General features: G+C 37.4%; 1 protein-coding gene across 1 annotated transcript in view; it reads right to left on the reverse strand.

The window, feature by feature from the left end:
- The window catches only part of LAMA3 (laminin subunit alpha 3), a 110,767-nt gene that overhangs the window by 1,998 nt on the left and 94,149 nt on the right, over positions 1–14,620 (reverse strand). The window contains 16 exon segments of the mRNA XM_050317399.1: positions 773–913; positions 1,213–1,402; positions 1,795–1,946; positions 2,244–2,388; positions 3,998–4,132; positions 5,008–5,138; positions 5,896–6,036; positions 7,151–7,271; positions 7,616–7,740; positions 8,665–8,784; positions 9,625–9,772; positions 10,253–10,386; positions 10,857–11,019; positions 11,118–11,269; positions 12,364–12,540; positions 13,558–13,700. Of these exon segments, the coding sequence (XP_050173356.1) occupies positions 773–913; positions 1,213–1,402; positions 1,795–1,946; positions 2,244–2,388; positions 3,998–4,132; positions 5,008–5,138; positions 5,896–6,036; positions 7,151–7,271; positions 7,616–7,740; positions 8,665–8,784; positions 9,625–9,772; positions 10,253–10,386; positions 10,857–11,019; positions 11,118–11,269; positions 12,364–12,540; positions 13,558–13,700 (2,318 nt within the window).

Raw genomic sequence — 14,620 nt, forward strand, 5'->3', positions numbered from 1 at the left:
ATTTTTAAGTAATAATACTAAACATTAGTTCTTTTGGACTGTTGGACTATAGAAAGCCACCTTGCTCTAAAGGCACCTAAACCCCATCTTGGATGCAGTGAAAAGATATTCCAAAAGTCTAAGAAAAGAGTTTGAAACACAAAAGTATTTTGAATTTGATTTTGAATTACTGTAACTCCTGCTTGTAGAACAGATACTTCCCAATGATGTGTCAAAAAGACAATGCAAGAGGAATTGTGACACCCCCTTCCCTTCCTAAGAGTCTGTTTATTTAAATCTGATTTTATAAAATGCCCTGGATCGTTAATTGTCCCATTTTTAAACAGAAACCACATATATTTCAGATTAAAATCCAGTTCTACATCCGTAATTCTTTAATGAGAAATTTGCTCAATTTGCTCTTTTGCTTCTCTACAGATTATTGCTTATTCCACTGAGGGAAATATTCTGCAGAGAAATGGTATTTCTGGAATTAAAAATGTGACTTTGGTCTTCTCCATTTTTAAAGAATAAAAGTGAAAACAGTACATGGTTGTCATAAGTGTCTCAGCAACACATGTTGAAAATATGGGTCCAGATGAAGGCTGTGTGAATAGGTGAGGAAAAAGATCTGTAATGCACAACTGCAAACACCAGTCACAGATGGTGCTCACCTGGTGCTTGGAAATACCCCCCAAAGCTCTTCAGCACAGAAATCCTGCATATTAAACACTTTCACATGTAATTAGCGCAGCATGGGGAGTGTGTGTGGACGGATGTGTCAATTATTTACCTGTTTTTTCAGTGATGGCAGCCCTCCCACGTAGATAGGTGGCTTAATGCTGATGGCAGAATTTGTTGCTAATCTTCTGTGCTGGGCTCTTAGACCATCAACCACAAGGCGGACGTTCTTCCCATCTGTGCTGAAGACCACCTTTCCAGGGTGCAAACATAACAGAATGAAAACCTCAAACGCCAATGAAAGCCACTGGAGATTTTCTTTGTCTTTAAATTAGACACCATATTGTTGAAATACTGAAACTGAAAATAACATGCTGGAACCATCAGTGTCAATAAGCTCTCTCAGAGACCTGTCAACCACATGAACTTTCAGGCATAGGAATTAACTTCTGATGACCAAAACTGAGTTTCTTAAATCTTAAAAATTCAATAGGCTGTGCCTGCTGAATGCCAGTTGTGCTTTCACCACAGTTCCTGTGCCCTACTACTTACAGTGTGCCATTGCCCATCATTGTATTTAATACTGGTTTTGATTTTGATTTGTTTTCCTCCAGAGCCAAGTGAAAAGATAAGATGTCCTTTTGAAATGCGGAGGGCCACATAAGAGTCCTCAGACCTTCCCTCCATGAAGACTATTAATCCTCTTGATGATCGAGTCCGTACATCTACAGAACAATGCAACCTGTAGTGGAAAGTAAGCATATTCAAGTACAGATCTATTTTGTTAGTTGTTGTATCCTCTCTGTTCTCCAGAAAAATGTCAGTGATATTCCCATTTATGAAATGCAGAATGGCATTTGGGTGGAATCATGGCATTCTACACTGCCTGCATTTCTGAATGTGAATGGAACTTGACATATTCAGGCTTAGGAATTGGCATCCACATGTACTGTAATTGTCTACTACATCCCATTCAATCTACTCACTTTAGGTAAATGTTTGCATAGAAAAAAAATGCCTGAACCTTTAGATGTCCAAGATGTATGCAAGAAGAAAATCCTAACACTTGGCACCCAAAGGTTCAAGCAGCTTTGACAATTCAAGTATTAGGAGAACTGAGAACGTTTGTATTACCTGTCTGTAGATAACAATGGAGAAAACATGTAGGATATGAAACTGTTGGCGGTGCTTCCAAGGAGATATGCTTCACTGCTGCCATGTAACTGAGTTGGTATAGTGTGGTTTTGCATGTTAGCAGCTTTCAAATAATCAAGGTATTTTTCATTCTGTTCATGTAAGACAGAATTGAAACATTTACTATGCATGCATATTAATAGAAACATTTCAATCAACACATTTAAGAGTTCCCACTTGAGGCAGTCAACAGACTTCTCTGAATGACAGAAAAGCTGTTTTCATTCTGGATAGGTGTGGGTTTGGCATGAAACTCCAACACAGTAAGAACTTGCTTCTAACGTAAGATGGAAGGAAAATAAGAACGTCCAAATCTCAGTTCTACAAATGATGGCTGTGCAGACAAAGCCTTGGCAGCAACATGAAGATGACAGTAACAATAAGCATACCTTGAGCATCTTAAACCTGAGAGGATTTTCAAATTCCTTCAGCAGCATTGGTTCAAGGTTCTCATATTTGTGGCAAGCTCCAAGGGATACACCAGACTTACCAATATAATTCACAAGATTTTGAACCTCGGGGAGCTGACCTGCCCTGTAGTGATGAAAGCAGAAAGCGTTGTGAGACAGCATTCCTTTTATTTAGCATAATCAACAATATATTGTAAAACTGTGTTCTGTACAAAATAGATTTCCCAGTGATTCAATGTTAAAGTATTGATTTTTATTTTTCAAAGAAAAATCTATGTCCAATGCTGTAAAAACTGTTCATATTTGTCATGGCTCTGCCCATTTTTTTTTTTTGGCTATGGAAAAATCCCAATGTTTTTATTCTCCTATTTTCTAAATAAAGTACTTTTTGCTAAAAGCTATCAATTTAAAAAAACCCAAACAAATATTGCCATTGAAAAAAAGAGAAAAAAATTACAGTGGCTTTATTAAATAAGATTATGGATCAGTCTATAAAACTTTGCTGGTTAATTACTCAAAACCAGTAGTGGATCAAGAAAAAATGGCAACATCAGGTTCTGCTCAGTCAGTGATTCACTCTCTCTTAAATAAGATATTCTAAAGAGTTTTGTCAAGGGGCAAAAGCCCATCACAGCTTCATATGCAGCATTAGTATTAGAGCCAAATTATCAGAAAGACTGTTGAAGCCAAATTCCCATGTGTATAAAGAATAATATTAAGTAATACTATAATTTTCTAAGTTCTACACAGCATCTCTAATCAGTAAATTACAAAACACTTTACAATAAGAAAAGGCAATGAAGTTTGCTGCCCACGGTTTTCTGTGAGAAGAGCGGTAGAGCTGGGGGTGAAAACTGAACTCCTTCAATGCTGGTTGTTCTCTATTCACTCAATCAGACTGGCTACAGTATTAATTCTCCATCTATTTTTTTTATTAAAAGCAATTTCCCAGATTTGTTTTCTGATGGGAAGGTTAATATGCAGGTTACTTTGTTGTCTTGCAGTGCTTTAAAAGAAGACGTAACTTGAGCAACCTGGTCTGGTGGAAGATGTCCCTGCTTATTTCAGGAGGTATGGAACCAGATGGTCTTTAAAGGTCCCTTCCAACCCAAACCATTTTTTGAAAACTCTACACATTTATAAATACTCAGCAAAACTTAGCTAACACTAACTCCCACTGGGACATCACTTATATGTCAAGGAAAGCTTTTCTTCTGGAAATATATTTACTCGTATTTTTTTCTCCTAAATTTTGCCTGTAAGATGTCTCTAATAACCAGACAAACACGTGAAGAAAAGAGACAAACTAAATCAGGCACATGATTTCTATACATAATGCTCTCACTTGTTTGTATAACTGTTTTGGTTCTGTCAGCAGCTTTGCTCCTTTCATTACCTGCCTCCCTGGGGAGCCATAACAATACAATCTAGCAGATCTTTTTGGATGCCTTTTTGGGACATTTCCAATTCACTGTGTAGAATTCACTCTTTGGCTAACAGACTACTAAACAGGTATGATTCAGACTGAAATTCCTTTACATCTGAATAGCAGATTAATTACGACTTGATACCATGTATAGTATAACTGAATATATGAGGGCAGGAAAGCTGTGAATTCATGAAGGCTTCACACATGTAGAAGAAAAGCATTTTAACAAAAAGTGATTTTAATATGATTGAAGAAGAAGAACACGACAAAATGCATGAAACAAAATTCTTTCTAGGCCAAATACCTTTTTATAAAGATGTTTGAGATGCAACCTTCAAAACTATCTCCACCAAATTTTATAGGTCTGTTTGACCCCTGGGATGCCCTGGGAGAGTCAACTGATTCTGATTTTGACTCATCATCAACCAGCAGATGTACTCTGAAACAAAGTGAATCAAAATAAGCATGGAATATAAAGAAATAGTTATGAAACAAAATGAAATATATATAAAAAAGAACCATTTGACAGATGTGTTTTCTTGTTACATTTTAATTATGCTAGAGCTTCGTTAGCTTACTTCTGGGATTTTTTCAGTATGTTCTCACTGACTGCAGTGAAACTGCTCTGCTTTCCCATACTAGATACTGCACAAGAGTTGAAGCTCATACTTCAGTCCTACAGTGAAATCCTGGTCCAACTGAAATTCATGAAAAAACTGTCATTGACATCTATGGAACGGGATTCAATTCTTTGTGTCTAAATGGTGCACTTGACCTGTGAGCAACAGCTACTACAGACAATATAGCAGGTTATAATCACCCAAAGTTATAGCCAACCATTTAAAACTTTCCACTTCAACTAACTCATCTGTAATTTCATGTGTTCCACAGAAATCAATATAATTTAGGAGTTTTTCAGTAAATTGTCTCTTCTGATATTTGTGTGGAAGACCTCTGATTAAAAACCAGACACAATATTTGCTTCTTCCCTGGTCATTTAACCACCTGTGTTACAGTGGTAAAGGTTATGGGAAGGGGAAGAGCTCCAAAGCCTCCAAAGCTCCAGCTAGACAAGCAGTGAAAACTCACACAACCTATAAAAGACATGCATAATGGGGTACAGCTGAAACAGCTGTCCATACAGGTACCAAAATGTACCTTTACAGACCAAAAATCTCCTTTTTCTTCATTATTTAAGTATCCTTTCCTTGCAGAGGCCATTTTTAGCTATTTATTGAAAGAACGAGTCCCACAAAATTTGAATCTTGTTTCTCCAACCACAACATACAGAATCAGATAAAGAACTGGACTCACGTGTCGTCCGTTTTTATTACTGTCACATAATGCATTGACCCATCCTCGTATTTCTTTTCCAGTTTGATTTCCTTCTCTCGCATCTTTGCAGTTACAGAGCCAGGTGTCAGAAAGATGGTAAGAACATCAGGCTATAAAAGAATCCCAGAAAATCATCAGCCAAATACAAGAGCCTTTAGTTCTTGCTACTGCCATTAATTAATGAAGTTCTCAGTGGTTGCTTGCAAGAAACAATTTTTCCTACATTAAACCTGCATTTCTCAGTCATCCAGTACGAGATGTTAACGCCACGTTCTGCACAATTAGCACAGTTTCTGTTTTAAAATACCTCTGCACTCTGAGTACCAAACAGTTAGTTAAAATACTTGTTTATTTTTACAAAAAGCAGAGGAGTCAGTTCTCCCCTTCTCAAATGCCTGGTTTGCATTCATTTCTTAACACCTCCAGCCAGCAAGAATGGGGTTCTGCTTGAACCTCCCTACTTTCTGAGGGATCATAGCCAAAATCAACCCCTTTTCTCTGCATATTTGATCATGAAAACCTTTCTGTGTGGGCAGAATGCCTGTTTTTCCTGAGAAAATTTCCAGCCAACTGTATTAGGCAACAGTTTTCTTACTGGGATGGCGGTGTTAGGTGCATGAGCTAGTCTGCAGAAGGCTCAAGTTCAAAGCTCAGTTACTCATCAAACTAGTTGCTGGCTGAGTGAAGAAATTGCCAGGATGTATTTGTCTAGCCTATGACACTCAAGATGCCATGCTCAAAAGGTGATTATAATCGCCATTTCTTGCCTTAAAATACAGAAATATACATGAGACTTAGAACACAAACTGACAAGACTGACTCAGAGATAAAACCAATCACATATGCAAAGCTGAACAAGTTTCATACCCGTAGATTGTAATTTAAGAGTGTTCCAGTCGAAGACATGGTCTGAAAGCCAAAGCCAACTTGGAAATCCTGGGGATATGGGAAATCTGTTGCACTCAGACTCAGCGTTCCCTCTGTGGAGAAAGCTGCAGATCTGACAATCTGAAAGAGAGAAAATCATGCTTTTCCTTTGTGATTTTCCTTTTAATCAGAAAAAATGGAAACATGAGACAACAGCTGCCCCACTCACCATAATTGTGACCGACTCCAGTCAAAACCAAGCACAAGGCAAACCACGAGCACCATTATTTCAGTACAGAACAGACTGACTGAATTGGCATTAATAGCATTAACTATGATCTGAGAAATTCTAAAGGGAGATGAGGCTTGCTGAGTATAATGAACTGTTCGTCTCTAGCTACTATGGCTTTGAAAGCTTTCACACTTGGGGACACAAAAGTGAGTGGATATGGAGCTGTGTAGATGAGCTACATGACTGAAACTGTGTGAGTCATAAGACAGAATATACCTGTGCCTTTTGACACAAGACAAGTTTTAATACTTGAGAAGTTGCACAGATAAAAAGAATGAAGGTCAGATCCTCTGCACAGGGACATAGCCTGCAAAGAAACTGCTCTGTGAAATATTTAGATGCCACGAAGGGAAAGCAAAGAAGCACAAACTTACAGTGCAAGGCCATAGTAAAAACGGGCAAATGAGATAATGCACCATTTAAGCAGCAGTAAGGAGAAGCAGAAGGATAGTTTTCATCTCTCCATACAACATTGATTAAACCAGCACCGAAATGTCACGCTGTCCCATTTAAAAAAGATAGGGGCAAAACTCAAGGATGCACAGAAAATAATTACAAAACAATTAGATGAGTGGAGCAATAGCCTTACAATGAGAGACTTCAGCAGAAGTAGTCTGTTAAGATCTTTCAAGAAAAAAGGTTGAGAAGTCACTTAATTAGGAAGCATAAACACCTCGATGAGAGGAAAGATCCAGAATAGTATTAAGTAATTAAGTATTCCAGACTAATCAATAACAGCAAATAGAAGCCAATAAGCTTACGTGGTAAATATGAATTCTTAATTGTAAACAGTATTAAACAGTATTCTTCTGTATCTTCATACCCAGGCCATGTTCTTTTACTGCAGTCACATGTTAACCAAATACATTTTTTGACCTAATTAAAACATAATGGTCCAGGACTTACAGGCAAACCAGACTATGTGAACTCAAGGAGAAATTTTTAAGGAACTTTTTAAATTACCTTCCAGTCATCTGAACATTTCTTGCTGACACCAAAAGTCTCATCAAAAATAACAGATGCAGTGGCTGGGTTTTTCACATTCTTCATGCAGCCCCGGAATGGAGGTGTGGATATATTAAAGCTGGTTCCAGGGAGTGGAAGGAAAAAGAGTTCAGTAGCCTAGTATTTCAAAGTACACACCACTGTAGTAGCCTATAAATGCAGACAGTATAAGAAACAGAAAAACAGCACAAGAGCAAGCTTTCTTGCATACACACACTTCATGCTGATCAAACCAATCTTCAGGATACACTCCAACAAAGATCTCACCCTCAGCCAAAACTCACAGATTATGATCATGTATTATACACTTGTTCTTTTTATGTCACATAAGATACCTGACTGAGTGTGTAAGAAATTGTTTAAGGACAGAGTTTAGATGGAGTTTCCATACAAAGCCTGTGCATTACAGTCTTTTTTACTCACCGTTCCCGTAGAAAAGGTGGAATTCCACCTAGGTAGTACTCAGTGAAATTGAAGACATGTATGTTGGCTTTAATATCAGGACTGACATAAACAATATTCCTTTTTCTGTCAAACACCAAATTAATCTGAAATATGTGAATAATGAGAATTACTTCACTTGGCAGAAACAAAAATAATTTAGCAGATTAAAAGTACTCCCATGGAGCAGAACTCAATGGTGGTTCCCCCCCCCGCCCCTTGTTTACTAGTGATTAAATCCAGGATAACTGCAGTAGTTCAAAGGTATTTTGCAAAATTTGGGTATTTAGCCAAAGCAAATGCCTAAGGAAAATGCCCTACTATCTGAATACAAGGTGAGGTTTTATTTTCCTCAGAAAGATTGCCCTAAAAACACACCTCATCTAAGATTCAAGTATAGTCTTCTGTTTGCAGCTGAAAATTCAGAAGCTGCTGTCTGATACAAGGACTAAGTCAGTCAGTTGGCTGGAGGTAACTTGACCCAATAGGGCATAAAAGTTCCTGCCAGTAGACCCTGCAACTTACACTATTTAGTTGGAAATGTATTAAGGTGAAAAGGGAGAATAATTCAACATGGAAATCAAAGGTTTTTAAAAATGTCTTTATGATTTCACTGAGGTAGCGCTACAGAAAAGCTGGACTGAAGCTAAGGAGACAAGCAACAACAAAAAGACAACAAAAGAGTAATCCCTATAAAAATCAACCCACCATGAAGAAATAAACCCTTAGGTGGTGAAAACACTAATCTAAGTATTAAACTAATGTCAATAATTGCAATGTACACCATCTTCTTTATGTAAAGCATTTCTCTGACAAAGTTTTTTTCTTTGGTGGTTTTACTGTTAAAATTGAACTTATTCACAGTAAAACATGGCAAGAGAAAGATTGATTTTCACATGTCCAAACTAATCCCTAAGTGACTAGATTTACTCACAGAAAACTCCACAACTAAACATTACAACAGGATATTTAGTTTCACCTAATCTGTATTTTCATAAATAACGATCACTCGATTCTTTAAAATTACATACTTGTTTATATATTCCATCATTTACAGTTGCTTTGGTTTCTATTTCTTTTGGAGGTTCAGAGTCAACTTTGTATCTAAAAACTGTGTGACCATTTTTAATTAGTGCGCTGATGAACTGATCCTGCAATAAAAAGAACACCAACACAATTAAACTGCCACAATTTCATATATACTTCACTGTCGTGACTAACTTTAATGAAGCTATCTAGTTTCTTCAAGAAAGCTTTTTGGGGAATGGATAACACAAAGCAGACTAAAATTTACACTAATCAACCATAATTACTTTAAACTATTATAAATAGACCTGGTATCAGCCCCAGGTATTCTTCAAATCTCTAAAGGACTTTGAGTCATTTCAAGATGTATACTGAAATTGAAAATTATCCAGAACATGTCACAGTGATTGCAATATGCCCACAACATTACTAGATAAGTAGCATCACTGCCTTTTTGAGCACCTTTACAGGCATAGGTCACCAAGTCACCTTCTATATTCTTCCTTGTTCTGTTTCCACACACATCTAGATTTGGGAAGAATGCACTTCCAATATTGTAGGATTTCAGTATTCCAACACAGGTTTGATTCCAACTACATTCCTCCTTTCCTGCCCCTGTTCTGAATTCTCTGAATGGCCTAACGGAAGAGCTATTTGGAATGATTTTTTTTCTCAGCTTTGACAAAGTGAATACTCAGCAGCCCTTATGGAATCATAGAATATCTCAGGTTGGAAGGCACCATAAGGATGATCAAGTCCAACTCCCTGTTCCTTGCATAACTACCAAAACCTAACCATATGACATTAAACATACAGCAGAATCTACTAACTTTCCTCATAGAAAAAAATCACACTTTTAAGACATTTCCTTACAGTTATTACTAAATCTAACATGTTCTTGAATAAGCAAGATTTTTAAAAACATTCTCTGACCACAAAACAGACAGAAGCATTCCACACATTACCTCATGTGCTGCAAAAAACACAACGCCTTCATCTGCTGTAGTCTCAATTGTCTGCTCGTACCGTACTCGGTCAGCATTTCTTTGTTTTGCTGTGACACGGGCATAACCAGTGCCCTCAAAATAGCTTTGGTCAGTCTCTTCTTTATACCTGTAATAATTCAGTGTCACAGGTGAGCAAAAACTACTATCATGTGGACTTACTACCATTGCAGCTTTAGAAAAGCTTAAGTTAAAGCATTTGGTATAAGGCCAAATTCTGATCAAGTTCAAGCAGAGAGAAAACCTTCCACTGCCATCTATCAGACTTACATCTGGTCTTTAGAAAGGAAATCATTAGTGGCTGACTTTTTGAACTTAATGCAATATTTAGTTTATAAAGGAGCTGAACACATTAGTCCACAAATTGTGTCTGGATTTTATAACACCTAAGTTTAAACAGGCAGCAATTGCCATAAATATGAATCGTGCCATCACTAAGAATTTTCTCTGAGAAATGTAACAATGATCAAGAGTTAGAAAAAAAACCACCGGTTTAGCTACAGTGGTTATTCGTCTGGATGAAAAAAGACAAGAATACGTAATGATAAAATCACAGAACTGCACAACACTTCTATGTTTATATCAATACCTTCTGCAGGGTTGCACTTCAGTGGTATTGAGATTGAATGTCCTCTTGAAGTTGTAAAGGCTGATAATATGCTCATTTAGGCTGTTTAATTCAATGCAGCCTTCATAATTAGGATAGTCAAGATTACGTGGAGGCTGCAAAATAGCGTCATCAAAAACATTCCATTATAACATCAGCTGATAAAATTTTACATTGACATCTAACTGCTAAGACCTACTGCAAATATTATTAAGACACAGAATATGACAATCTAACTATATATTAAAAAAATTATATACTTGTATATAATCTCCAAACCATCTGATACCACCCCAGGAATACTGCAGCCCAATTTAAAGTGGAGTCACATGGATGCATTGGGAACAGTACTTAGCAGAGCTGGACAGGTTTCATGCTTTACTCATGCTCCCTGCTTTGAGTTTAGCATGCTACAAGCCAGGCAGCTTCTGTATAAAGTGGCATCTCCTCGCATCCCATCTATTCCTACTGACATGGATAAACTTTTACACATGCTTTAGGAGACTGCTGGTTCCAATCTTTACTTGTAAGAACAACAGAATGATTAACACAAAATCTCTTTAAAACACTAAGGAACTCTTTGTACCCTAAAATCTGCAGGGTATCCTCCAACATAAAAGACAACAGTGCTGGGATCAAGGTTTAGGAGAGTGTCACTGCCTCCACTGCTTGCACTCATAGGGCTTTCTTGCTCTGGAGAAATTGATGTTGCTGCTCTGATGTAATTCAGCTTTGCATATTGGTAAATCCTAAAACCAAAACAGAGAGGCAGAATATCACATCACACTAAAAATAACCAATCTTAGCAGGTTTTTGAGAAGATTTTTATGCACTGTGGAGTTTATACCTTTCAAACTTAACTTGATCCATAACAGCTTCCTCAGTTTCGCTTTCAGTCACCAATGACTTTACTCTTATTTCTCCATCACCACCTCCCAGGTTATACACACAAGTAAGGTGACCATCTTTCACAGCCATACCAATATAGTCCTTGGAGGCCTAAAAATAGCAAAGCAAATAATAATTAATAAATGATTAATGTTAATGAAGGTAAAATACAGCAGTACTTCCTCAGAGACATCATCATACTGTGCATGAGTCATATGAAATCCACCCACCTAATGATGAGAATTAAGTTTATCAGTTCTGGGAAGAAAAAATGGTAATACTATATGCTGCACTGATTCAATGAATATAGTTACAAATTAATTGAAAAGTCATGTGGGGCTTTTTATTTTTGTAATCATAGCAGCTAAAATAATTTGTAAAATCTCCCAGATAAAGCCATAAAAACATGACACCTTTACTAAAAGCTAGACTCAACATCTCTGAAACAAAAAAGATGTTCAGAACATGTCTCAGTGAAGGACAGTGTTTCCTACTGAGGTGACTGGGAGCAGTAATTTTCCAAAGAAATTCATACTATATTTCTTCAACATACCATATTTCAAAAGTAAAAATTAAAATGCTGTCAACAGATATCCTGGCCAGTTATTCAGGGGATAAACAGGTGAAATCCAGTGTAGAACAACTACCTTTAAACATTTTTCTGTGTATGCACGAGATTAAGTACAGATACAGCTGCTGTCAAATATTAAGACTTAAAAATGCATTTAGGAACTGCATGCAGAAAATTTTTAAAATGTTTGATGGTGATGGAGCAAGCCTGAATGCACAAGCAGGTCTGCATTATTCTGCACGTTCAGAAGAGAAAGAAATTAAGAGCCAAAGGGCTGAATTTTCAGACTGAAATTATCACTTCTTAACCAATGGAGAAATGCACAGTGACTTATACTGTGAAAAGAGTCAAAGCTCTGAGGCAGGAGTTGGGCAGGAGATGGAATCCATGACAAAGAGGTAACTTGCAAAGGAGCAAAACAGCAAAGAATCAAAGGGCCAAGCAGTCAGCCCCACAACAAGTTACTTTGCCAGTGAAGGAATCAACAAAACACTTCTACTGCTACATATCAGCAATTACAAAGACATAGGCCAGGAGGAGTTATAAACTTCAGTCAAAATAGATCACTCCCCATCTGTTTCTAAAAATGTGATGTATGTTCTAAAAATCAGATTAAATATCAAAATATACCTACATCTTTACTACCCAGGTACAGTACAAACTTATTTGATGCCCTTTCAGGAGCGTCTAATCTTTTCTGAGGTCTTTGGAGAAATAAAGAAAGTGAAGTATAGCCTTTCAGATCTTCAAGGTTGCTTGGAGGTCGAACCTCCACACCGGAGCTGCCATTGAACCTCATAGGAATAGCAACCTGTTAAGAAAAACAAAATTCAATACATTGTAATTATCTCTTTCTACTAATTCTACTTACTTCCCTGTTGTGTTTAATTAGAAAGAAACCTACTACACATCCTAGCCATGTTTCAGCCACCAATTAATAGAGATTTGGACTCTGATCCTACCAAACAATATAATTAGGAAACAGACTGGATAATACAGTAATCTGTATTATCAATACTCACTTAACACAGCACTTTTTTATTCCAGACATCAATTAACCAGAAGGATGTGCCCTGCAGCTCTAAAGAGCAAGCCTATAAATTATTTAGATGTCTACGTACACATCCTGATGCTTCACTTAGATGGACTTAACTGTCAGTTGGGAATTATAACACACCTCTGATACTGTAAAGACACGTCCTGTTACAGCTATTTGCACTATGATCATTGATTCCTCTTATTCACTGTAACTGAGGTTATTTGTGATGACCTCAGAGATGCTTTCTCAGGGATCTGAGACTACACTATCCCTTCAGCAGCTACAGTAGTTACTTAAATGGAGAAAGAACAGTCCAGTAAGAAGATGCTAGTAGCCAATTTCTAACATCTTGGAACAGCTGGAGAAATGAGAGCATAGAGCTGCCCAACTTTTTTAGCAATGTCAGTGTTCAGTTGGCCACATGTGGGTGGAGAGCCCTGCCCCTAAGCTCAGATCCAACTCTATCCCTGCTGCCAAAACCACAACAATGTACCTTGGGAGGCAAGAGGCTGTTGTACAAATAAGTATTGCAGAGATGCCCTGGGAAAAAACCTAATGGGAGAAAGGTGTAGCAGGACGATACTGCATCCACTCCTTTTTATGTACAAATTATTATGCTTCCCATCATCACAGTTACTTTAAATGCTGGGTGGTGCTGTTAAATTAAATTTATGTCTGGTCTTTCACACGCATTTAAACAAAATTATTTAGAACGAGAAAGAGGAGCAAAAGTACTGTTGTGTGTCCAAAACACTGAGGTCAAGCATGATTGCAATGCTTATGACAGACCTTATTTGCAGCATCTCTTGCCTGCTGAATCAGCTCTCTTATGCGATTTATGTTCTCAGAGATGTTGCTTATTGGCATCAGCTGTTGGTTGATACTCCTGATCTTGCTGAAAAGGTCTGGAAGTTGGTTTGTCAAATTTTTCACTGCAGTAAAAGAAAAAAATAATTGATGCCAAAAAGGAAGAGGAAAACAAGATGCAAAAATGTGTTATCACTACACAGTTACCAGAAACACAGGGGAAAGAATGATGACAGAACTGATTTCACTAGTCCTACAATATTAGGAAGCTCTCACTAAAACTAGCAGTTTATACAGAGGTTATTGTACTCCTGAAATTTGTGGCCAAAGGTATTTGCAGAAGCAGTCAGAATCAGCACCTTCAAAAATGCCTTAGATAAAAGTCCAGAAAAGAATATTAAGTAGAACAGCAATGTGGTCTCTAACATTATTATCCAGTGACTGTGGATGCTATGGGAGGATGAGGATAAAGGACAGCAGACAGGAGTCAGGCTTACGTGCATTTCCAGCGTAGCATCTCCTGCTGCCACTGTCACAGAGTGAATACTGGGCCAAGCACACTGCTGGCCTGACTGAACAGGGCATGTCTTATATTCTTGTGTCAAGGCTGCTAGACAGCACAATTTAGTCATGAGCCTTACAGTATCTGGGCACATTTATTTCAGCAGAAAATACTATGAGAATTTCCATTATAACAGGAAACCATTTTTCATCTCCTGTGATTGCAAAAAAACACAAACAAAAAAACTCACCCTGAAAGGATCTGCAGACTGCAACTCTATATTGCAGAAGGCAAATAAAATGAAATACAGACCTATCATTTTTCTAAGTATTACTTATAAGCCAGTCTTGTAACTGCAGGGATTATTTATAACCCTGCAATAATATCCAGGACTAGTGCTTGTATTTATCTTATTTAAAATGTTTTCTCTCACTCGACTTTATCAGATAAACCTGCTGAAAAGACATAAAATGAACTTGTTTGGGATTGAGATTGTCCCTTTTTTTGTATTCAGTACAGGCTCTATGTAATCCATTTCACTTA

This window comes from Myiozetetes cayanensis, unplaced genomic scaffold, assembly GCF_022539395.1.
Source record: "Myiozetetes cayanensis isolate MyiCay16 unplaced genomic scaffold, myiCay2020 scf1, whole genome shotgun sequence".
In the NCBI taxonomy this organism is placed as follows: Eukaryota; Metazoa; Chordata; class Aves; order Passeriformes; family Tyrannidae; genus Myiozetetes; species Myiozetetes cayanensis.